The sequence below is a fragment of the Babylonia areolata genome, chromosome 10 (assembly GCF_041734735.1).
Source record: "Babylonia areolata isolate BAREFJ2019XMU chromosome 10, ASM4173473v1, whole genome shotgun sequence".
NCBI classification, from domain to species: domain Eukaryota; kingdom Metazoa; phylum Mollusca; class Gastropoda; order Neogastropoda; family Buccinidae; genus Babylonia; species Babylonia areolata.
The window spans coordinates 16,820,531-16,847,200 of NC_134885.1; the positions used below are offsets into that span (position 1 = coordinate 16,820,531).

General features: G+C 42.5%; 1 protein-coding gene across 1 annotated transcript in view; it reads right to left on the bottom strand.

The window, feature by feature from the left end:
• Nucleotides 1-26,670, bottom strand: part of LOC143286832 (MAP kinase-activating death domain protein-like) — a 296,616-nt gene that overhangs the window by 161,162 nt on the left and 108,784 nt on the right. Inside the window, exons 18-21 of the mRNA XM_076594655.1 lie at nt 25,173-25,359; nt 15,272-15,445; nt 12,914-13,019; nt 7,707-7,913 (exon numbers count right to left, since the gene is read on the bottom strand). Coding sequence (XP_076450770.1) covers nt 7,707-7,913; nt 12,914-13,019; nt 15,272-15,445; nt 25,173-25,359 — 674 coding nt within the window. The remainder of the gene's footprint in view (nt 1-7,706; nt 7,914-12,913; nt 13,020-15,271; nt 15,446-25,172; nt 25,360-26,670) is intronic.

Consider the following 26,670-nt stretch of genomic DNA (forward strand, 5'->3'; position numbering starts at 1 on the left):
GGACGTGGGAGCTGGTCGACCAGGTTCATGAGGTCCTGCCTCAGAACGCGGACTGAAGGAGGAAGGTAGAGAGAGCAGACAGTGATGGTTTTCTCAAGTGTGACTCTGACTGCCACCGCCTGTAAAGGGGTGCTTAAAAGAACTGTACTGTATAAAAGGGACTTGTGAATAAAAAGAGCGACACCTCCCGTCAATCCCTCTTGCTTCGGTTGAGCGGGTTTAAAAACTGAGTTAAAACCAGAGAGAGATAAAACCTTGCCATCTCTTTGCAGAGTCTCCTGCAGCGCCAGCACTGAAGGTTTCAAAGCACGACAAAGCAGCTGGAGTTCCTGAAAATTGGCGTGGAACCCCCGGATGTTCCAGTGGATCACTGCCATTAAAAAGGTTAAAAAAAATAAAGCAGCAGCCTATTCCATCGCTACCCCCTGCTCCTCTGCTTGCGGTGGCTCAAGGTCGGCCAGGATGGAGTATTTATTTTTACAAATTACTTTTTCGGATTCCGACCGAGTCGGAATATCCACGACCTCGGCCCCTCCCGATCCCGCCGAGGCCGCAACCCTCCCCTCCTTGAGTTTTGGAGGTACGGGGGGTTTCTAGCCACTTCTGCCAGCCCGAGGGCCAGGCAGACGAGAGGCGGGGCAAGGGGTGCCGGGGTGTGGGGTGGGGCGGGAGGCGGACAACGTGCCTCCGCCCGAGGTTTTCCGCTCCCGCCCAGCAGCCCCTGAGGACTGCCGCACAGGATGGGAAGGGGTGGACACGGCACCTCCACCCAAGGCCAACGGTTCCGACGAGGTGGGTAAGTCGTCCGTCTGCGTCCCTGTGGACGTCGTCTGGACCGCGACGTCCACCGTCCTGGGTCTGACAACAGAGGCGTATGACGCCTTAGGCGACGCGGCCTCCACCTGTTTCTTTGCCTCAAAGAAGGATAACTTCTTTTCTGTCTTGACCTTCTGGATTTGTTTTTCTTTTTTCCAGGCGGGGCAGTCCTTCGATGAGGATGGGTGGCCACCTCCGCAGTTCGCACACCGGGCTGCACTGACGCAATCGCCCTGGTGCGCTGCCTTCGAACAGGTGCCACACGCCTCTTCCTCCTTACATCTGTCTCTCACGTGTCCGAATTTCTGGCATTTAAAACATCTCAGAGGGGACGGCACATACAGGCTTACACTAACTATCAGGTATCCGACCCGAATGTCCTTTGGGACATCCGGGCAGCAGAAGGTGAGGAAGAAAGTGTTGGTCGGGACTCTGTCCGACCCCTTCCTCACCATCACCCTGTACACGTCGGTCACTCCCTGAGAGGACAGCTCGCTCTTGATTTCAGCCTCAGACACACCTTTCAACTCTGGGCATCTGATGACCCCCTTTGAGCAGTTGAGACCTTTGTGAGGGGAAACCTTCACCGCCCTATCCACGAAAGTGGTCGCCTTGAGAAGGAGCTGTGTCTGCCTTTTGGACTCTGTCTGAACTAAAAATGCTCCGATCCTCAGCCTCTTGATGGATTTCAGCGATCCTGCCAGACACTGAAAGCCCTTCTGGATAGCGAAGGGGCTGAGAGCCGACAAGGGCTTGTCGTCATCAGCGCCCTCCATCACAAGCCACGATGGCCAAAATCCAGAGGTCTCAACGACCTCCGAATCGGAGTCTGAGTCGTCCGTTCCCTGTCGCCGTCTTTTTCCAGAGTTAGGGGTGTGTGATTTTTTGGAAGTCATGTTGAAAAAATGTAAATTCATCCCTCCCTTACCCACCCACCATGGGGTCCAACTTAGGGGCCAGGGTCAAGGGAACACCAGCTTGACCCCTTCCAGGTTTCGGGAGGGATATACGACCAACAGTCTAGCTCCAACGTGTTCCCCCCCGATCATGCCCAGCTCCCGGGGACAGAGAACCGAGCACTACAGGGGTTATCTTCGCTAGCCACTAAACTGCCAGTCTTGACCCAGCCCCACGAAGGGGTAGCCGATTGACACACACTGGCCAATGTGTGCCGCCTGTCTTAGGAGAGGTCCGAGCCAAAGGGATGTGTTGAGAGCAGCGTGCTCTCTCAATCCCCAGGATCTCATTCCCCTCCATCACAGGTCGCACCGCACGGCAAACACGGCGGGCCTGAAGAAGGCCGCAGAGAAAAAAGAATGTGGAAAAGAAGGCTTGATGGGGAGCTGAGGACAGAAAAGAGGCGGTAAAAAGAAGAATAGAGAACAGCGAAAGGGACAGTGGGTCACGTTTAGTTTGGGCCTCACTCACGACCTGTTCGGCATGGGAAGCCCTATCAGGGGCATCAGTACAAAACCACCACTTATTCAGCCCTAACAGCTACGATGGCTATGTAGGCTGTCAATTAAGACCTGGGACCAGAGCACCAAACCCCAACCGACATAGCTCGCTCGATCACTGGCCACTAAGCCTCCCGACCACGACAAGGTAGTGACCCTCCCGGGAGTGGGTCAAGAGAACACCAGCCTGACCCCCTCCAGGTTTCGGGAGAAGTTAAATTTATGTGAGAGTGTGACTCAGACTATCTAGTGTCATCCTGGTCTGATAAGACAACTGTGGCAATGAGCAGAGGGTGCAGAAGGTGCATCCTCCACAGTAGTAATGGCAACTATCAATAAAGGCACATCAAAAATAGCTGAAAAACTTGTGGTTACAGTCAATATGGGTAATAATTGTCAAGCTCCATTCCAGCAGCCTCTTGTGCAATTGAAACAAGTATTTTCTTGGCAACCGAAGATGAGGTGTTAGCCCACACTTTCTCTCACTTTACAAGAAAGCATGGGATGGCAAAAAAGCATGGTAGTTCCTCTGCCATGTTTTCTGTGAACTGCTCGGACCTTGTCTTGGAAGGGTGAAAATGAGACCAAATTAAATTTAGATGTTATGTTATTATACAACTTTTAAGTCTTACAGTCACATTTATCAAAATAAAGTCCCTTCATTTCATGCTTGTTCATTTGTACATCTGCTTGTGTTGGTATACATTTGCATGCAACTTCTCACTGAAATCACTTTTTCAATTTCAGAGAAATCATCCCACACTTTTTTTTTTTAAAACAGTCAAAAAAGGAAAACAAACAAAAGAACACACACACAAAATGTTTAACAATCCTGTGTCAACATTGTCAACATTTTCACTAACATAGTCATTATCAAGATAATCACTGCTGTTGTCCCCCTCTCTCTCCATTCTTTCTCTCTCTCATTTTCTCTAAGATTTGTGTTGGTAAAAAACAAGAAACCAACCCCCAATGACAAAGGACATTGTTTAATACAAATAAGGAGGACTTCCTACACTTTCTCATACATTGTGAAAAAGCACTGGGTTGGCCCACATGCTTTCTCACAATTATAAGAGAGCATAGCATGGAAATGACTAAGCTTTCTTGCAATCCCACGCTTTGCATGAGAAAGCATGGCACTGTGAGAACACATGGGCTAATATGAGGGTTACTTCAACAGAATATCCAAAGCAGAGATAGAAGCCTGGCACTTTCAGATGGATATGACAGTAACAGGAACTGCCCAAAAAATTGTGACATTCTATCTCACTAAAATCTTTTTAGCCTGCTCTGACAACATGTTTTCCAACAACAGTAGTTTTCCAGTGCTGGTGTTGGTATGATCTGGTTCCAAATGCATGTTTTATTGTAGGGAAATCGTTTGCTCTTTGTATGTGGCGACGTCCTTATGACTGACTGTGCATTTGTGCATGTGTGGGCATGCAAGTGTGAGTTGCAGAAATGTGTCTTCTAGAGGGCATCATGGGTGGGTGGGTGAATGTTCAATGGAGGTATTGCATGTTAGTGTATTCTGGCACATGTTTCTCAGTGTGTGGGGAGTGGGGTATATGCAGTGGGGAAGGGGCGGGAGACAAAATAAGAAGTGCCTTGAGCAATATATCTGGGAAAAGGTGCTAAATAAATGTCCATCATTATTATTACTGTGATCAAATGGCACAGCTTAGAAGAGGTTTTGCAACTGGTTCAAACTAGCTGCGCTTGTGAGCACTTCTTGCAACAGCAACTGGCATTCACCTGATAAACCAATATTTGACTTGATGATCCAAGATTGAGAGACAGTTTTCTTCCATATTGCCATGTTGTTAACATTGTTTCTGTAAAGTAAGTCACCATGCTGCAGTTCTTGCCTGAACATGACTTAAGCAGTTGCTTGTTTATTATCATCATAATGCAAAGATATTAATAACTAACAAACTGACAACCATGCAGAAAAAATACAATTCTCTGTACTGATACTAGTTATGTGACAAAGTGAGAGTTACAAAGTAAACTGACAAAGGTTAGTCCAAAGCAATAAATGCTCTTATGCTGAAGGCTCCAAACATACAATAATGTTAACATGGTCTTTCTCTAAGCATGTGATCCAAAGAAAGGATCCCCCACCTGTCCTTGTATGTGCGCGCACACACACACACACACACACACACACACACACACAAACAAAATAATACTTCAAAAGCCATTCATTCCTCCACTTAACACTGCTGTCAACTTTTTGTGCTTAAATTTCATCGACAATGAAACACATTCAGCAGACACATGAAACTGAAACAATTAAATACTTGTGCTGAACTAGACAGTAAACTGAAGACAGCAAACCACATGAAACAATTAAATACTTGTGCTGAACTAGACAGTAAACTGAAGACAGCAAACCACACTAACACTGAAAATAATAAAATACTGCGAGAAATAACTGCCAAAACGCCAATACGGAAATCTTAAATAAGAGGAAGTGCTCCCACCCATATGCAATCTTGTAATAAAAGTGATAAAATCAAATGCACCAAATGCTTCAAATACAAACTGTTCTAATATCATGCACACAAAAATTAATGAAATAAACTGTCTATCAATATAAAATGCCATCAAACAAATCAAGCCACAGCACAGAAATGTGCAGGAAAAAAATCATGTCTGTCTGTAAAAATTGTTTGTCTTATAATGTCTATCTCCTATCTCTGCTTCAAAGTTATTACAGACTCTGCTCTACTCTGCTCCTCAGTATCTACCTGAACTTCTCCATACATATATATATATATATATTTACATATATATATCGTAAAAATCCTAAAAACTGCCTCCAAGATTACTTGGGCTGATCTACCTTCTCTAGAAGACATATATTATAAGGGGTTACTCAAAAAAGCAAAATTAATCAACCAGGACAAATCACATCCAGCCTTTGGGATTTCTGAGATGCTTCCCCTCTGGTTGACGGTACAGAAGTATAAGGACAAAAACCAATCGCTTCACCAATATGTTTTTCCCCAAAGCAGTCAATGCCCTGTCTCTCGAACAAATCCAGAATGATAAATAGAACTGTGCAATCAACAACCATCTACCTGAAGATCTAGCCATCATCCCCATCCACATATAATATGTGGCTTCTCTTCAAACATGTGTGTGTGTGTGTGTGTGAGAAAGAGAGAGAGAGAGAGAGAGAGAGAGAGAGAGTGTGTGTGGAGTACGTGCATGTGTGAGTATGTACAAGTTTTTATATTGATATGTACTTGTATGTATCCTAATTTCTACTGTGTCTGTGTTTGTGTATGATTTTCAATTTATGTTCGTACCTTGTTATGTACTATCCCCCCCAATATTCCTTATGAACCTGGTACACTTGGTAATAAAGACATATTCTATTCTATTCTATTCTATTCTATATCCCTTCCAGGACCCTTCAATCCCCTGCTGACACCAGGATCTTTCAGCTTCCTACTTTCACATGCAAACAGTATGATAAAAAGCTTTTTCTTTCTTGGCAGCTAAACCCTGGAACTTTCTACCATACTCTCTCCCAACATAGTCCCTAGAGTCTTTCAGATCAGGCCTGAAAACATATATCTCTTTACCCATATGACTAAGGCCTACTCCCTCCCTACCATTTAAGAACCTGCTGTTTTCATCCAGATTGATTACTTGATTGTGATGGGTGTGCATGAGACTGGAGAGAGAAGTGTGAGTAGTGTGTGTGTGTGTGTGTGTGTGTGTGTGTGTGTGTATGTGCGTGCGTGCGTGCGTGCGTTCGCACACATGCGTGCGCGTCTGTGTGTGTGATAAGTTGTAATCTTCTTGTGTTACACACCATACCGTATCACTGTTTCATTGATATTACTTTATGCAGTAAATGTAAAGCACCCTGAGCACTGACCATGGAAGGCGCTATATATACTTCCATCATTATTAATGTACTGCTGCACATTAACCATCACTTTGTTCATATCAAACCATTTATTACCATATCTTATAAGATACAGGTGCAATTGCTGAGTGGTTGGAATTTTAATCTGAGGGTCGTGGGTCTGGATCCCTGTCACACTGCCGTGTGGGTTAAGGTGGCAATTTTTCCAGTCTACCAGGACAACAGATGTGCAGACCTGCAATATCAATACCCCATTTCTGTGCATACCCATTCACATCAAATATGCAAAGTGAGGCAAAAGCTTGCCCTCTGCCCTGTGTGGTGCCTTAGGTCCCCTTTGCACAGCCGGCAGTTTTCAGGCCTGATAAAAACTTTTGAGATGAAGACTAATTTCCAGTGTTTGTAGGGCTAACTGGAATGCTGACCTAATATGGCGCTGGTGCCACAACCGCAGATGTTCCAAGTTCAGGAGTTGCTTGTGCCAAAGGAGGAAAGCAATGAAAGAGCTGCTCTGACAACATAAAGGACTGGAAAGGGACCACCTTCTGGATCTCCTCTCAACAACTGCCAACAGAACAGCATGGAGAGGTTATCCATCTCTTCAGCCCTCATGTCCAACCCAAGTTGAAGGACTGATGGTGATGACATCGAGTACTGATTTATTCATAACACCTGGCTGCTTTCCTTGGACTGAGTGCAGACATTTCTATACTGAAACTGTATTGGGTACATTATGTTTCTCAATCAGTTGTATCCACACTCTGTGCTTATAACTTGTTGGCTTTAGCCTTTACAAGGATTCACGTAAGCCTCAGACATCAGATGCTGAAGAAATAGGAGACTTATTATTTTTTTTCATCTGAGATTTTATCATAATTTCTGCTTTATCCAGTCGGTATTAAATAAATAAAACTGTAAAACAAAGCTACACTTTCTTAGTCAACAAGCAGCTCTTTTGTGTGTGTGTGTGTGTGTGTGTGTGTGTGTGTGTGTGTTAAAACAGCATTTATATTATAAATCAAATTCTGTCATAAAAAATGGATACTGAGCAATAAAAAAAATACAAGAAAATAAAACATACCCAGGTTAACACTGTAATTCTGAGCAAATGACAATGTCAAGTGACCAGAATTATCTGTACATTAAAAAACAACAACTGCTGTCCTGATCCTAGGTGCATCCACCAAAGTGATACTGATCAAGTAATGAACATGGAATCTCAAGAGTATGCAGACAGATCTCCTGCATGTAACATTGACCAAAACTACTTGGAAAATGAACTTTGAAAATACTGTTTCCTTTTGAAAGAACACATAAAAAAAAGAAAAGAAAACAAAAACTATAATATGTGGGGGAAAAAAAGCACATCCACTGTCACAATGAGCCGCAAGTCAAATCAGAAAGGCACAACAGTAATCACAACAACTATACATGTGGCCCTGTTAACAGTAGTGCCCAACAATGAAGGATACCTGGCAATGCTATGCAAAACAACAACAATGAATGGCCACCAGACAACAGTCTGAGACAGGAAAAACACTTGCCTGACTGGGGACTACGCCAAGTGGGAGAGACAAAGTCAGGGGAAGAATGGGGGGGCAGCGCACTAGGGGAAGGGTAGCCTGATGGGGGAGTGTGCCAAGAGGAGGCCACAGGGTCAGGGGATGCTTGTGGTGGGGCACTAGGAGAGGGGTAGCCGGTGGAAGGAGAAGGGTGTCCAGTGGGGGTCCACCAACCTAATGTCATGCTGCCTGTTTCATACACGCAAACATACCAGGTAATCACCACAATTTTCAATGGGCTTTTTTCACATAGTTATTTACTTATTATCTTTTACTTTTTGGGGAGTACTCATGATGTATATGTGCTGAAAGAGGTCAAATCAGTGAGTATGACAGTATAAAAGGAAGAAAACAAAAAAGCAGGCAGAAGATGGACACACTGTTTTCTTAATGGACAGACTGAACTAGAATGACAAGATAATGACAAAGTGTTTGATTATATTTATATGCTTTTGTAAGTGTGGGTTACTAATATCACAATATGTGTGTTTACTGGAGAGAAAAAAAACACCAAAAGAAATTGATTTATTTAATAAGAAGTGACATGTCTGATTTTCTTCAGTTCATTGTGTCTATTGGTTTATATTATATGCTGAATTTACAGATATTTGTCAAAAGATTGAACATCTCTGGCTGTGACCATTGTGGCAATGAGAACAAGGTTCTTGTTTCTGATATAAGTTTGTACAATCCTGTTTATAAAACATGCGCATGGTTATAAATAGTGCTGAGATATTTCACACTGATCTGCCAAAGGGACTTGCATGTCAGGCTTACTACTAGGCTAGCCATTTTGAGTTCAATCAGAAAACAATCTGTTTAGTGATTTGATTTGATTTAATACATGCAGTGATATGGTGCTGCAACATTAAGTCCCAGAGAGGAGGAAGAGGTTCTCCTGAGAGAGCCCAGTGGCTACTTGTTCAGTGTCCAATACATATCCCACAGCTGGGATTCTGTGTCAGGTGGGGAATAGGAAAGCTGAAGCAAACTTTCCATTTGGCTACCTAATCAAACTCATAATATCTAGCCACCAATTTGTATAATGATGTACAGATTATGATGGCCTTCTGCCTAATTACGTAAACTGTAGAGTGCACAGATCCTGAGAAAATGTTATCTGCTTTGAGTCCCTCCTCAATTCAAATAAATTTTGGAGCACTAGCATGAAATCTAAACCAGCAAGCAAGTAGTCACCAAATACATATTATGTGTTTGTTCATCACCACAAGTTTATCTTGTCTATTCACAACTTAACAGGAAAAAGCAAGGATACACATAAAATTTCCGGCCTTACTGGATTTCTTATTTCTAAAATCAAGTTTTCTAGTTATTAGAGCTCACAAGTCCTGGGGAAAAAAAAGTAAAAAAATAATACACACACATATACACCAAACGTACAAAAAACAACTGGCTGATCTAATAGATTTCATCCCTATCTATTTGTAAAATTATCATTAACCTACAATTTATATACAATTACTATCTTTCACATCAACAATACTCATTTTCACTCCTGTGACATTCTGATTTTGTTTTATCCCTATCATCTACGAATTATTCTCATCTGCACACAGTATGGGGAGTTTGCATTATACTCCCAGTTTGGTTAAAAGTACTTACCATGCCAAACTGATGCAAACTAGGCCTATTGGTTTGCTGTGCTTTGGCTAAAATTCGCGTTTGCTCAGTAATAAGTCATCTCGTTATTAGTCTGCTATCTACTAGCGAATCAAATGCCGTTTCCTGCAGGAGCTGAATACTCATTCCAATGGCCAGCAAAGAACACCTCGTGTGAACCACTGCAAGAACTGCGGAGACGGATGGGCAGGCATTCAAGTTTGACATGGTCAGTAAATTAAACCTAATGGGGGGTATACCAGAAACTCCCTTTCTTAGTATCATATACTGTACCATTTCAAACTGATGTAGAATTCAAAGCAGAAGGAGAGCAATTCCTACTGGTTCACATGGGGTGTAAGCCCACAATTTCTCACAATCCCAAAATTTCCCTCACTTTTGTCCCCTCCCACACTTTCTCTCAATTGCGAGAAATTGTGGGAAGTCCCCTTTATTTTTATCAAAAATATTTTCTTAGTCATCGGAGTTGGTTTCTTGTCTTTTCCCAATTCAAATCTAAGAGAAAAATGAGAGAGAAAAAGAAATGAGAAATGGGGGAAATAACAATGATGATCATGATAATGACAGTGGCATTAACGAAGATATCAACAATAGATGGTGAAGGTGATGGCAAAGTACTGGTTTAAAAAAAGTGTGTGTGTGTGTGTGTGTGTGTGTGTGTGCGTGTGCGTGTGCGTGCATGAATGTGTGCGTGTCTGTGCGTGCCTGTGTGTGTGTGTGTGTGTTTGTGTGTGTGCATGTCTGTGTGTGTGTGTGTGTGTGCGTGTGTGTGTGTGTGTGTGTGTATGTGTGAGTGTGAGTGTGTGTGTGTGTGTGTGTTTCCTAAAATGTGTTCACTTGGCTGGTTGATTTGGTCTCCTTTCACTGTTTTTAACTTTTAAAATATTTTCATGTTCTAAGTGTCTTCTATGAAACTAAGAATCTATTTTCAGTGCAATCTTGCATGCGAAGGGATGCTGACACAAACAGATGAACACATGAGCTAGCATGAAATGAAAAACATTCTAAATAAATGTGACAGAAAAAGTTGCATCACAACAAACATCAAAACTGTTTGGTCCAAGTTTCACGCGCCCTATGTGAGGGGAAAGCATTGTGAAACATGTTTTTTCACTATCACATTTATGTAGAAAGTTGAATCATATCATGTTATTCCCAACATCCACGAAAGATTCGGTTCAAGTCCTATTGTGTTATATTATATCATATCATATTATATTATATTTCTGTTGAGTTATACACACTGCCTGAATTTTGTTGTTTGTTATTGATTTCCAATGTTGAATTTGAATCTGATGCACTGCCATGATCCATCTTATGTGAAATACAATAAATAGTTGTTTCAGTATCATTACTGTTCATGTCTTCGCAAACGCCACTGTCATTATCATGATCGTCGTCATCACCACCCTTTTTCTCTTTTCTTTTTCTCTCTCACATTTTTTTTCTAAGATTTGCATCAGGAAAAGACAAGAAACCAACTCCGATGATAAAGGAAACATTTTTGATAAAAATATGGGGGACTTCCCATGATTTCTCACACATTGTGAGAAATCATGGAGGTGTCCTGCACGATTTCTTGCAACTGAGAGAAAATGTGGGAGGGGAGTGACCACGATTTCTTGCAATTTCTTTTAGAGAAATTGTGGGGGTGCCCCTCTCTCTATCTGTGGACTCTTGGACCTGCTTAGACTGTTAGAGCATCTGCCCTGAGAGTGCAATGCACTTGTCACGGCACCGAAGGGGGAGAGCTTCAGCCCACAGTGTGAGGTTCTCAAAGTGCACCCCCCTCACTCCCTGGGCCCCCTTTTGGTCAAACAATATGCAACATGAAGAAGAAGTGGATAATCTTGCTGGCGGCCTCCCCTGAGGAATCAATAGAGCCCTGCGAACTGCTTTATGTTCAAGAACATTATGTTCCACTTGGGCTCCTCTGGGGACCAAATCCCTGCTGCACGGAGTGAGAAGTCCTCACCCCTCCCAATGATGCGCCTGTGAAGGGCGCCACTTGAAGTGTGGTGGGGCTATGGGCAACCTCTGAGCCAGAAAAGTCATTCTCATGTCATTTTGTCACTGATGCATGTCCCACAGCCAAGTCCTCTGGGAACAGTGTAGCCCAAGTGCTGTCTGAAGAGGGTGCTTGAGGGGGATGATGGGTGTCAGAAATTCTTTTATGCCCCAGTGGGAAGACAGAGTGCACCCTGTTGGCTGGAAGGAACAGCACAAGTGAAGAAGAAAATCTGTCAACCAGTCCAAGTGAACTTGTGTTGGCAAGACTGTCATGGACAGCATGTCAAATCTCATCTCCAAGAAGCCGATGGACTGACTTGGGGAGGTCGCATTTCTCCTTGTTGTGACAAATCCATTTGAGCAATGATGATTTTTTGTTCAAGAAAACTGATTTGACTGAAAGGGCTGGACAATCAGATCTATGTTATTGCTTGAGGTAGTCACAATGGTTGTTCTGGTATAATCTCTGTGTACAGTTATTATCCATTTGTCCAGAAAATATAATACTGTGAACCAGAAAAACGTTTGTAATAAAAAAGATGAAAATCTGCCAAAAAACAAAACAATGATTAAAAACAACTGCAAGTCATTGGAAAAATACAAAAAGTGAAACATCATGTGTGTCACACACTGCGGTGACAGTGACAGACAAATGCGGTCGCTTTTGCAAAAGATGTTTTGACAGTCAATGCCTAATCCCTGTATGATGGGGGACGTTTGGCATGAATGCTCCAGCAGGATGGATCGATTATTTTTCGCTGGTCAAGGGGTGACATATCAGGAAAGGCCAGGACCTATTGTTGTCCTAATTTTGGAGGTCTGTTTTGGTCACCCCTGTTGAGAGCGCAGTCTATTCGCTGTGTGAGCGATTTGTGGGCGCTAATGAGACACTTGATTTGCAGACTCCAGAGAGTGGTCAAGTCTCACTTTAGGTGGTTGTTTGAACCACACATAGGCTTGTTTTAGGCCAACAGTTAGGCTTGTTTTGTATTTTTAATTCATTTACCTTTCAGCTTTTATGGGCCTCTCTCCAATAACAAAACACATAGCATTTAATAAATATATAAACCCGTTTTCTTGTGAAAAATCCCTGACAAATAGATTTCACTTAAATCTTATTTTCCTGGCACCAAACGGGTCAAACAACAAGCACATAAAAGGCTGGCAAAGACAGAGCAAAAAGATAATGAACTAACTAAGGAAACAGTGGCCACTGTGAATGGGTAATAAGCTCTGGCCGGAAATGGCATTTGATTGCCTAGCAGATGGCAGACTAATTGCGAGACGTCTTATTACTGAGTTGCAGCAAATATTTTGGCCAACCAGAGCAAACCAAAAGGTCTAGTTTGTATCAATTTGACATGACATCAAATTATTTTTTTCATAATAATACTCATTTCCAAATTAAGTTCAATATAGGAATGTTAAAAAAAAAAGGACAAATAATCAAGACTTGACAATAGTTCTAATAAGTAATTACAAAGCTGGTCAATGTAAAAATTTAGGAAAAAGATTCAAGAAAACTGCAAAGCTCTCACTTGATGCTGAAGCCACCTGGTCATCTGACAAACGCCGCAGCTCTGGTCTGGGTGCAAGTTCATCTTTTGCCTGCAAACTTTCTTGACTCCCATGCAGAGAGGATGTCTGTGGCACACACACACATAACTCAATATCTCTCAATCTCACATGTAAAACACAAAATGACATTCATATGTATGCATAGACACATACATATGCCCATGCATTTGTACCGGTACCACCAACTATCCCTTTACATCTAATGTCATTGCGGCACAAGACATGACAACACATACACATGCACATAAACACGCACATGCACACACACACACACACACACAAACGTACTTCACACACCTACTCACAGACATGCGCCCACAGGTATGCAGAAAGAAACACACACACACACACACACTTAATGGATTGCTGGATCCCTGTTACATAATTCTGTTATAGTGTTCTTGTAATGTGACTTAGGCTTAAAGTATAATAGCTTTTTTTTTATTTCAAATTTTTCAACACATTCACTGCCTATAAAACGTCAGCTGATGTCCTGCACAAAGTGTTGTCGTTGTGCCTGTAAGACATCCACTGATGTCCTACATCTATTTCGAAGTATCCTTTTTCACCGTTTGGTACAATGAACATAAAGACTGAATGCTCAGTTTAATGTACCTGGATTATAAACATACTATTAAAGTGAACATTCATCAGGTGGAAAACACTTTCTTTTCAATGATGATTTGCTAACTCGACTACTTAGAGTGCGTGTGTAAAGAAACCTGGGTGCATTTTTTGATTCAGCTCTGTCCATGCACAACCATGTCAGTAATTTATGTAAAACTGCAAACTTCCAACTGAGGAAAATCCATACCATTTGACCATATCTGACTATTGAAATATCCACTCAGCTTCTTTGTTCCTTGATCCTAAATCGCACAGACAACTGCAATTCACTACTTGCTGGTCTGCCTTCTGATTTGTTGTCACGCCTTAGGTGATTTTGAACAAGGCTGCAAGAATCATTTTGAGAAAGTCAAAAAGGGATCACGTTTCCCCTCTTTTATGTCAATTTGACTGGTTATCCATCCAGTACAGAATCCAGTACAAAACTGCCATATTGGCATCGCCACTTTGAAGAATCTCTTCCATCTTAGTATCTTCTGTCCTTTAAATTTACACCCCTTCCCATTCTCTCAGGTCTTCTGCTGAAAAGCTCTTTCAAGTCTCCAAAATCTGGCCAAAGGGCCTTTCAGTATCAAGCACCTTCTGTCTGGAATTTGTCACTTACCAATGCTGTCCTCTTTCAAAACAAATCTGAAAACCCACTTATTTAAACAGGCCTTTGGGTGTGATGAAGCATAGCTAATTGTCTGCATTCTTCCTCCACCCACCCATCTCACTTTACCCACTACTGACTCTTCATGTAGTGTGTGTGTGACTGTTGGTGGGTGTTTTGTGTGTGTGCTAACATGTGAATGTGTATGAGCATGTGTGTACGCATGTGAGTGTGTTGGGTATTTTTGTTTTGTGTGTGTGTGTATGCGTGTGATTATTCCTACAGACTGTAATTTGTAGTATTGTTTTGGTGTATATGTCTTGTTTTTTTCATGTGCAGAGCTATTTCATCATGCACTACTGTATATGTTTTGTTTCATGTAAGGCGCTTGGAGTTTGCACCATGTCAGTACTATCCCTTATGTAACAGCAAATCAAACTAAACTGTCACTCAAATGCAAGACAAAAAAGGTTAGTTTTCAGCTGGGGAGCCTTTCATAAGTCTACAGGCAGTGAACTCCAGACAGGTGGGGCTGAGAAACTAAATCACTGGTGACCAAAGGTTTTCAGATTAGTGTTCGGCACCCAAAGTAACCTTTCAGCTGGGTACTGAAGTGACCAGGAAGACTGGTAAGTTGTAAGCGAAGAAGAGAGATACTGCAGGAGTACCACAAAAAAGCAGCATGCGAGCGTGGCAATTTTTAACTGCATGTGTGGAATTAAATTGAAAGACAAGACAGATTTATCTCTCATCATTATACTCATGAATGCATAATCATCTGCACAGCTTACAAAGTTATGTAAAGCACTGCCTTCACTTTACAAAGTGTACGATGCCTTTTTGGCATGTGAGGCAAACCCTGTTTACATGCACACTCCTAGTGGTCCATTTAGTAAATCATTATCGAGAAGAAAGGGGTTTAAATAGTTTCCAGACACATTATACTAAACATTCCGAATCTGTTTATGTTCATTAAAGTAATTTAAACCAAACTCCAATGAAGTAAAAATCAAAATAGATGCAGGACATCAGTGGACGTCTAAAAGGTGCTGTGGCAACAATCTGAACATTTTATAGGCACTAAAAATTTCAAACCTACATCACTTTTGCTGGAACTGAGTTCTCTGTTCCAGTAGTGTGTGTGAGCTATCTCCAGGACCATATAAGCAGATGCCATCCCACCAAGACCATGGTTCTGTATGGTGTGTTCCAAACCAGCAATGATGGCTTTGCACATGGCAAGAAGACCCTTGTACACTGGTCGGGAAACACACTGTCAAAAAAGCACAAAAACATTTTTTTTTTAAACAAAGGCAAAGCCTCTATGGCTCATGTGTGATTTCTGTTGATTTAAAAACAATAAGAAACCGAAATGTCGATCTAAATCATATTTTTGCTCACCATCTGAAAGGAGTGTTTGACAAACCAAAAGTTGTTTGTTGGAAAACAACATTTTACTGTTTTATGATCATACTACAGATCTGGATCAATGTTTCAAACTTTCCATGTCTTTTCTGTGACTTTTTGGCTGTCATAAATTGATACAAGCACTCCCCCCCAAAAAACATTTCAGAAATCTCCAATTTTAGGGTTATTTTCTTTTACATTTATAGCAGACTTTCTGCATTTTGATGATGGGTTTACAACATAAGTTAATCTAAATCGCCCAACACTTGGCTTATATCACAGATTGACATAAGTTTACATTTGGGCCAACAGCAAAGTGAGAGCTGTATTATCAAAGGTTTCTCCAGTCAATGGGAAATCATTTACAGCTTAGTCTTTTGTGAAGGACTATGACTCTCAAACTAGGAGGCAAAATTGCACTGACTCTTAGTACTGCAGCCTTGTGGGCTAGTTGGCCTTTGGGAACCATCCCAACGCTGACTGTCCTAAAACCCTCTTGGCCGAGAGAGTGGGGATGTAACTTGGGCAAGACACTCTCCACTATAATCAAATTCTAGCCCAAATAGTCGGAACAGCAGTTGCCTCCTCTGCTGTTCTGATGGTCATAGTCGGACACGACTGACTATCATAATCTAAATCGCAGTCAAAAACCAAATTTTTGTAGATAAATTGACACATTGTGCTTGTTTGAACCAGACAGTCTGAGCAATGTCAGAGCAGCATTTCAAAATAGTTAAATATGTATCTGTTCAACTTTTAACCTATTCCCATCTTTTCCAACTATTTGTCAGCTACATACTATATAAAATGTTAAAAACAAGAGGCAAAGCCTTCAAGACTCACTTGTGCTTCACACTTTATCCTGTAAAGGAATCATTAGGAGGGGGGAAAAAAAAGAGATTTTAAAAATGGCTGAAAAGTGCTCTGTATGAAATATGATGGATAAGCTTGGGAGAAGAAAAAAGAAAAGAAAAGAAAAAAAAATGTAATGTTTAAGATGAGAAAGATCAGTTTAAAATAAATTAAGTCCCCTAGTATTAATTACAGAGTAATTTCCCTTTTTTACTATCTGCACCAAAACGTTTGCAAAATAAATAAAACTTCCATGCTTAGCAAAAGAAGTTCCTGTTTGAACAAAAAATGATAATAATGACTGCTCTTGTTGTTGTGTCAGAATATCAGATCAAAGTGCCAAGTTTAGAGAATACAAAAAATATAAATATAACAGTAAATGCAGTTTGCATATAATTAGGCTTCATAAATTAAGTCCCCTAGCATTAATTACAGAGTAATTTCCCTTTTTTACTATATGCACCAAAACGTTTGCAAAATAAATAAAACTTCCATGCTTAGCAAAAGAAGTTCCTGTTTGAACAAAAAATGATAATAATGACTGCTCTTGTTGTTGTGTCAGAATATCAGATCAAAGTGCCAAGTTTAGAGAATACAAAAAATATAAATATAACAGTAAATGCAGTTTGCATATAATTGATCTTCATTTTTTATTTTTTTGTGCCCATCCCAGAGATGCAATATTGTTTTAAACAAGATGACTGGAAAGAACTGAATTTTTCCTATTTTTATACCTAATTTGGTGTCAACTGACAAAGTATTTGCAGAGAAAATGTCAATGTTAAAGTTTACCACGGACGGACACACAGACACACACACACACACACACACAGACAACTGAACACCTGGTTAAAACATAGACTCACTCTGTTTACACAAGTGAGTCAAAAACAGTAGCTAACATGCTGTAAGAAACTCGCAGTGACTGATTAATTTGGGAAGATGCATACAAAGAAGTTACAATAATTTTTGGCCTTCAAGGTGCTGCAGCTGAATTAAAAGAAAAAAAAAGAACACATACAAGGTGCACACATCCGTTAAACCACACCTGCCGTAAGAAAAAGTCTCCATTTCGGCTCTGCTAATAGCGGATGTTGTTTTCTGAGTAGTGATGTCATCTTCGGAAAACTGGATCAGAATACGACTTGTTTTCATCTGCTTTTTGACTCGGTCCTGTTATTCCATTCGACTGCTCTGTTATCTGTTGTTTTATTTTTATTACTTTTTGCTGATCAGGTCAGGGGCATAGCCCTTGCTACTGGTACCATGTAACCCAGTACTACCTGCCGCATGTGAAGTCTCCCAACGACGGACCAGGCGGAGGAGGAAACCTTTCCCAATGGCTGTGAAGGCGGAAGAGGATGACCAAAGGGCAGAGGGAGCTCTTATCCTTGGCTGGAAGTTCTCCTTGGAGACGGAGCTCGAAGAAAAAACCTGCACCTGCCGAGGCCGTCCTACATGTGGCAGTATCTGCACCTGTAGGACTGTGAGCATCGGTAGGCGAGAGAGTGGGGAAGGGACTGCACAACTCCTCCTCATAAAAAAAAAAAAAAGTCACCTGTGCTGGTCAGGCAACCAGCTAATGTCAGAACCAGCTAGCCCTTCAACACCCAGCTTTCCCAAGCCCTGCGGCAATGGAGAAGTGGTAACAGGGACAGGCAGAGGATGTTGCTGGCAGTTCCTAGTCACGACTATGCACGCAGGCGGCTGTGAGCTGATGGTCCTCCGCTGTAGACTGGGGGCAGATGTGGTGCCCGTATCCTCCCACAGTATCAGAGCAGCCCTTTTTAGGGACAGCACTGCTCTCCCCACATGGAGAAGGGGAGATAAAAGGATCCCTAAACAAAGCCTGCCTCACCTTGTACCTAGTAGGAAACAGCACCTACTTGGACATCCAACACTAGCGTCGAAAAAAACAGAAGAAAAGAACCAGGAGTCATGCCCTGACTCTGGGTGCCTGGAAATGTTTGCACCCTCTTAAACAGAGACGACAGACCAGAAAGACGCACAGCGCTCATTGCTAGAATGCTTGATCACTACCAGATGGACATAGCAGCCCTGAGTGAAACCAGGTATGCCGGTGAAACCCAGCTGGAGGAAGTTGGAGGGGGCTACACCTTCTACTGCATTGGGAAGCCAGATGGCACCCCAAGAACATCAGGCGTGGGCTTTGCCATACAAACCAAACTTGCACAACAGCTTGACAGTTTTCCACGTGGGATAAACGACAGGCTGATGACCCTGCATCTGAAGCTGTCCAAGGATCACTTCTCCACAGTCATCAGCTGCTATGCCCAGACGATGACCAAACCTGATGACATCAAAGAAGCTTTCTATAAGGAGCTCAGCCGCACCTTTTCAGTGGTAGACAGAAAGGACAGGCTGATTATCCTTGGGGATTTCAATGCCTACGTCGGCGTGGACTTCTCCTCATGGCCAAAAGTCCTAGGATGGAACAGCACTGGCAAGTGCAACTCCAATGGACTGCTTTTGCTCTCACTCTGTGCGCAGCATGGACTGACTATCACCAACACCCTCTTCCAACAAGCGGACAAGTCCAAGAACACATGGATGCACCCCTGCTCTAAGCAATGGCACATGCTGGACTATGTGACTGTCCGGCAGAGGGACACAGGTGATGTTTCCATTACACGCTGCATGAGAGGAGCAGTCTGTTGGTCGGACCATCACCTGGTACGCAGCAAGATGAACATCAGACTTGCACGCAAGCTCCAACCAGCCAGGCAGAAACCCTGTAGGAAGCTGAACATCCACCGCTTCCCTATCACCAAGGACGTGCTGAAACAACAAATCCAAGCAGCTCTCCAAGAAATTCCTGCATCTACTGGTGTAGAAGAGGTATGGAGCACCTTCAGAGGTGCTGTGTACACAGCAGCAGCTGACACACTCGGCTTTGTACAAAGGAGCCACAAAGACTGGTTTGACGAGAACGACCCTGGAATCTCCAAGCTCCTGAACACACTGCATATACGGCATCAGGATCACATTTCCGATAAAGACTGCCAGAGGAACAAGAACCAGTTCTTGCAAGCCAAGCGACTCATACAGAAGAGGCTGCATGAGATGAAGAACACCTGGTGGGATAGAAAGTCCGAAGAGCTTCAGTCCGCTGCTGATGCTCACGACATGAAGACCTTCCATGATGGTCTCCGAGCTGTATGGGCCGAGAGTCACAGGATCAACCCCTGTCCGAGCCTTGGACCAGATCACCCACCTGACAGACAAGAAAGACATCCTTGCCTGCTGGGCAGAGCAATTCAACACCCTCCTCAATAGGGACTCGTCTGTATCTGACGAGGTAATTGCAGCCCTCCCACAGCTACCAGTCAATGACTCGCTAGCTGCCCCTCCCACCTAGGCCGAGACCCAGAAGGCCCTGAAGCTGACAACGTCAGAAAAAGCACCAGGAGCAGATGGAATCCAGGCTGACATCTACAAGTATGGAGGTGAGGTGCTGACAGACAAGCTGACTGCCCTGTTCCAGTCTATCTGGGAGAGAGGGGAGGTCCCCTAGGATTACAAGGATGCTTCAAATGTCCACATTTACAAACTGAAGGGAGACAACACATCCTGCTATAACCACTATGGAATCTCTCTCCTCTGCATAGCCGGCAAGATCTTCGCCCACATCATATTGAACAGACTGGTTGACCATGTCTCCAACACAGTCATCCTTGAAGTACAGTGCGGCTTCCGCTCAGGCAGGGGAACATTTAACATTGTGTTTGCCATTTGCCAGATGCAAGAGAAGTGCCGTGAGCAGAACAAGGAGCTCCACATGGTCTTTGTAGACCTGACTAAGGCCTTCGACACGGTGAACTGCCGTGGTCTGTGGAAGATCCTCCTAAAGTTTGGCTGCCCAGAGAGCCTAATCCAGCTGATTGCATCATTCCATGATGGCATGCAGGCAAGAGTACAGGCAAATACTGACATGTCGGATCCATTCCCTGTGGTAAATGGGGTGAAGCAGGGCTGCGTCCTGGTACCCACACTGTTCTCCATTCTCTTCTCTGCCATGCTGATTGACGCCTTCCAAGACTGTGACCGGGGCATCTACATTCAGTTTCGCACAGATGGCAAACTCTTCAACTTGCGGCGACTCCATGACAGGTCCATGGTGTTTGAGGGTCTGTTGAGAGAGTTCCTCTTCACTGATGACTGCGCGCTTGCTGCACACACCCATGAGGACATGCAGTTCATTATGGACAGGTTCTCAACCTCCTGCAGGCGCTTCGGACTCACCATCAGCCCTCAGCAAGACCGAGTCTATGTACCATGCTGCACACACCCATGAGGACATGCAGTTCATTATGGACAGGTTCTCAACCTCCTGCGGGCGCAATGAACTCACCATCAGCCTCAGCAAGACCAAGTCCATGTACCTACCAGCTAGCTCACAGAACGCCAGTGCCTCCCCCCCACCTGCAATCAAGATCGATGACACACAGATCAAGTCAGTCGACAAGCTTTGCTACCTGGGCAGCACCCTATGCAGCAACGGAGCCCTTGATGCAGAAGTGAGGCCAGCTCCACCTTTGGCAGACTCAACAACAGGCTGTGGAACAACAAAGGCATCAGGCTCAGCACCAAAATCAAAACCTACAGAGCTGTTGTGCTGACCACCTTGTTGTACTGCTGTGAAACATGGACGACGTATCGCCGTCACATTCAACAACTTGAGCGGTTTCACCAGAGATGCCTACGAAAGATCCTCGGCATAAAGTGGCAAGACAGGGTCTCCAACCTCCAGGTCCTAGCATCAAAAGCCTGCTGATCTAGTGCTAGCTACGCTGGACAGGACATGTTGTCCGCATGACAGGCAGTAGGATCCCGAAGACGCTTTTGTATGGCCAGCTGAAGGAAGGCCACCATGAACTTGGAAGACCCTGCAAGCGCTTCAAGGACACCTTGAAGACAAACCTCAAAGCCTGTGACATAGACATCGCATCCTGGGAAACTGATACCTTTGACCGCTCTCACTGGAGGATGCTGTGCTCTAGTGGCATAAAGACGTTTGAAAACAAGAGAACGCTGGCCAATAAGGAGAAGCGGGAGCGAAGGAAGCAGGACTCAACTTCTGGAGACGTCTTCCCTTGCAACACCTGTGGGAAGTGCTGCGCATCCAGAATCGGCCCCTTCTCCCATATGAGGACATACATCGACAGATAAGCCTGCCTGCCTACTCATCCGTTGGACTGACGGGAGACTCCATCATCATCACTTTTTAAAAACAATCTGACAGCCTTCAATTGAATATACACTGTTTTAATTCCCCAGTTCATTACTTGCTCACTCAGAATCCAGTCTGCTTTCAGTCCTGTCCGCCTTTTAGCTTTGTGTTTTGCTTTGGAATGGCAATCAGTTCACTTCTGATTTCTTTACTTTCACACCATAAATCTATCCTCAACTCAGACACAGTTCTTTGTTCATGGCCAAAGGGAAAACTGCGATAACGTTCAGTCAAAATTTGGTGTAATTTGCGATTTGGTTTCAGTTTGATATGATGGTGAACATGAACCATGTCAAATCAAACACTGGAAAGAGTGACATGTTGCTGTTCAGAGTGATTGTGACTGTTTATTGTGATCTTTTATGTTGTCACAATTGAGTTTGTTGTGACAGGTGGCACCAAGTGGTGGTCACAATCTAGTTTTCGGACACAGATAGGATATAAGATGCAAGGGTCAGTCAGATCTGAATGAAAAAGGTTGCACCTTGTTGGCCAACAATACAGTATGTATCATTTCAATAATTGAAATTTTCAGCAAGTTCATTCTAATTAACTGACTACAGATATGCAATGAACCACAATGGTGTAGTTAGTATCCTTTTGTGTAGTCTGCCCAGAATTTCTTTTCCTTTTTGTTTTAAATGAGAACAAAAAAATATATACATTATTCTGTTTTAAAATTGCAACTTTACCAAATGTAAATCTGGCAATGAAACGACACAACCCAAGAATATCTTGTGGATCCCAAGGCTGAAGAAAATAAACTGTTCACAATCTGGCAATACAGTTTAATCTGGAAGTAACACATCCCAATAATTGGTATCAGTGGAGAATATTCAAGTGGAATGTATTCAATCCAAAATTAATGGTGACAGACAAACATTTCAGGATTCCAGGGAAAATTAACTTAAACTGTAAAATGGACACACACACACACACACACACACACACACACAAAACCAAGGTTTCGGGGTTTTTTTTAGATTGATTGATATGGATACTTATATAGTGCCTGTCCTCGGTCAGAGACCAAGCTCTAAGTGCTTTACAAACACAGGGTCATTTGCACATCAGGCTGCTTACCTGGGTAAAGCCGTCTGATGGCTGCCACTGAGCGCTCATCATTCGTTTCCCATGTCATTCAATCAGGTTTCAGGCACGCACACATACATACTCAGACAGACATGTAACAGTTTATGTGTATGACCGTTTTGTTTATTTATCCTGCCATGTAGCAGCCATACTCTATTTTTGGGGGGTTGCATGCTGTGTATATTCTTGTTTCCATAACTCACCGAACGATGACATGAGTTACAGGATTTTTAACATGTGCATTTTATCTTCTGCGTGCATATATACATGAAGGTGGTTCAGATACTAGCAGGTCTGCACATATGTTGACCTGGGAGATCAGAAAAATCAGTCGCTGTCACCAAGATTTGAACCAGGGACCCTCAGACTGAAAGTCCAACGCTTTAACCATTCAGCTATTGTGCCGGTTTTCTGTTGGTCATTGGTCACTGATGGAAATAAGTCTGAAATGACCCATCAATGGGACAGCCAACTGGTCACATGACATTAATTCTTTTTGTAAAGTTTGGTCATGCTAAAACTAAAAGGTGTTTTGCAGGTTTCTCTTTTTCTCCTCCAAACAATCCCAACTGAATACACAAATACAAATACACACACTTCCTTGTCTATACCTATTACCTATGTACAGAATTTTGCTTTTTGGCAACAGCACGTGTCCAACATATAAAACAATCAAATAAAATAAATGAAAAACAAGAGAGGAAAGGCCTTCAAGACTCACTTGTGATACACACTTAAAAAAAGATAAACAAAAATATAAATTAAAAAATATATATATAATACAAAATTCAATCATTAAAATGTGTTCTGCATTTAATATTATAAAACTCTGGGTAGAACAAAAAAGAAAACAAAGAAGGTATAAAAGTAGATTCAAACCTATCATGCTCAGGTGACTGGAAACAGTTTTACCCACAGCGCTAATCTGGATCTACAAATGATGTTCAAAAATTAATATTTCAATGTTGTTGTTGTTTTTTTTAAGCATGATAATTCATTTGCAGATTCAAGGTGATAATGCCTTTTCAATCATGTTATTTTGGTAAATCTCGGGCATTTAAAAAAATCTTTTTTAAGTCCGTAGTAGAGGGGATGTTGCGATCACCTCAGGCACACTGCAACATGTATGCTGTTTTCTCAAGATCTGCACAGACCAGTCTAGACAAGGCTGACTGAAACTCAGTGAAACGTGAAATGGTCGATTCAAATTTTCTTTAATGTTCATTCTATTAACCCCTAGGCTGCCTATATGATGAGATAACTCGTCATCAAAATATTCTGACTTTTCCCTGGTTTACATTCAGTTCGTTGACAAAAATATACACAAGTGAGTCAATAAAAAGATCAAATTGGGTGGCACCAAACAGAAATAGCTATGTACAAATATACAGATTACTGAATTCACATGCACGTCCACTGCAGTCAACCAAACCGCACTGCACATCTTCCCATGCTACACATGCATACATACACAAACACACACCACGCCTGCATGCACGCATTCACACACACACACACACACATGCACAGAGTATGCAAATACTAAGATACATAGTTCATTAAAAAAACAAATCCACAAATCAAATATCATCACGCTAACAATATTAAGCCACAAAGCAGCACTTCCCACAGATCACTAAATTATGAGGCAACACAGTAATACAACTTTGATTCATTCATATTAAATCAAAGACACCTAACATTCCTGCTTCACCTAAAGACACCTAACCCCTATATCCTGCCCCAGCCCCCAACAGACAAATACCTGCATGCCTAAGCTTATTCACCCTCCAACTAACTTCTTTCTCTTGCACACACATACATTATTGCAAAAGTCCCTAATTCACATGAAATTCAATACTTAAAAATTACTTGGTTTAAGCATGTCAAAACTTACAAGGCTCCACCTGAGTTCGCTAATACATATCACATCCAGTCATGATGGCACAGCAGATTCCAAAGTTATTAAACATAACACAGTAAACTGCAGTCTCAAACTCTGAAAGTATAAAAATATAATCACTAATGTTGTTCTTCTGCAGTTGATCAGGTGAAGATTGTCAAAAACAAAACTAAGAATTTGTACCAAGCCCTTAAACGAGCTAAGTTCACACAAGGCTATTGTTGCTTGCGTATTGTAAACCATGGCGGAATACAGAACCAGTTTGACTTTATATTTTCCCGCCAATCTGCATAAAAATCCAAAACGCTATTAAATTTCTTGTAAACCTTATGACAAGTACATCATTTCATAGTATCTCCAATACTACACTACTTTGTATAATAATATAACACTCACTGATTTCCTTCTGTCTTTCTTCAATCATTCCCCTAAAATTTGGTGCTGTCCTGGTAACAACCACTAACACTGAACAATAAACACAATAAAGCTACTGACCACATCCTCAATGTGCCTTGCATCCTCTGGCAGCTTCCGGTCCAGGTTGCGGTTGAGACGAGAAACAACAAAATTGCGGTAGTTCTCATCTTCCATCAGTTTTTTAATGCGGCTGACTTTGAGCCAGCTGAGACCTTGACCATCAAGAACACCGTTGATGACCTCCTTCAGGAACTGTTGATTCTCACTGTGCAACAAATTGCAACAATAGTAGTGCTTGGCAAACTATGGCTTGCAGAAAAATATAGAAATAGAATAATCAAATTTCTGAATCGCATACACACAACATTTTTCTCAGTTGCGAGCTAGATTACCGTAAAGTTCGGTCTATAAGCCGTGACTTTTTACCCCAGCTTCAACCTCTGTGGCTTATACGATGATGCGGCTTATTTGCGGATTTTAATTATCCTGGGAGTGTCACGTTCTTGTCTATTCTTTGCTGCCCTTCAACTCACCAAAATCGTTATTTCTGTCCATGAATGTTTGGATGAGCTTCAGGATAGTGTGCTAACTGTTCACGATTTATAAATCAAATCCGCACACAAAGCCTTCAGATCAGCATTCAGTTCTACTCTGCTCAAGGGTACACCCTCACCGAAAACGCGACGTTATGCCTATGATGCAGCCTTCAAATTGAAGGCGATCGACCAAGCAGACAACAGTGCAAGCGACGAACCAGCAGCGACCTCCACCTTCATGTTCATGAAGTGAAAGTGAGGCTGAAGTCAGTGACAAGATGGCTGAGGAAGCTGTGCTGGTTCTCTTCAACTTGGACACTGAAGACAAAGATTTTAGTGGATTCAATGAGCAGGATGACGTTGAATAAATGTGACTATCCCTAAATTATGGATCTTATTTTTGTTGCGTTTATTTATTATTTTTTTGTGGCACTAGCAGTATTTTCACTTGCTTTTCTTTGTGTTGTTTCCCGCTTGTGTTTATTTCATAACCTACAGTACTGACAGCTTTTCTGTAGTATCAGTATGTGTTCCGGTACCGGAAATAAGTGCGGCTTATAAGCTGGTGCGGCTTATGTATGTATAAAGTTAAATTTTTTCCAAAATATAGTGGGTGCAGCTTATATGGTGTGTGTCCATCGAGATAGATGATGACTATCGTTGTCATCCAGCTGGGGGATGGGGGGAGGGTTGTGGAGGGGTGGGGGGATGCTCATGAATCTATCTGTGAATGCGCAGATGGCTGAATAGTCCAATCTGCGCATGAAATGTTCGCTGACAGTTGGGGCAGACAAAGACAGGCATATCATTGTCAGGGAGCTTGTTTGCCCGTGACTTTCTGGCCTGCCTCTTCTGAACAGCTGCAGCAGTCCTGTTGGCCTTGCACAACCTGGCGCCTTTGTGCACAGCAGCGCGCCATTTGTCACGGTCCACTGCAGATTCCTCCCAGGAGTCAAGGCTGATATCAAACGCTTTCAGAGAGACTTTCAGAGTATCTCTGAAGCGCTTCTTCTGACCTCCGTGTGACCTCTTCCCTTGTT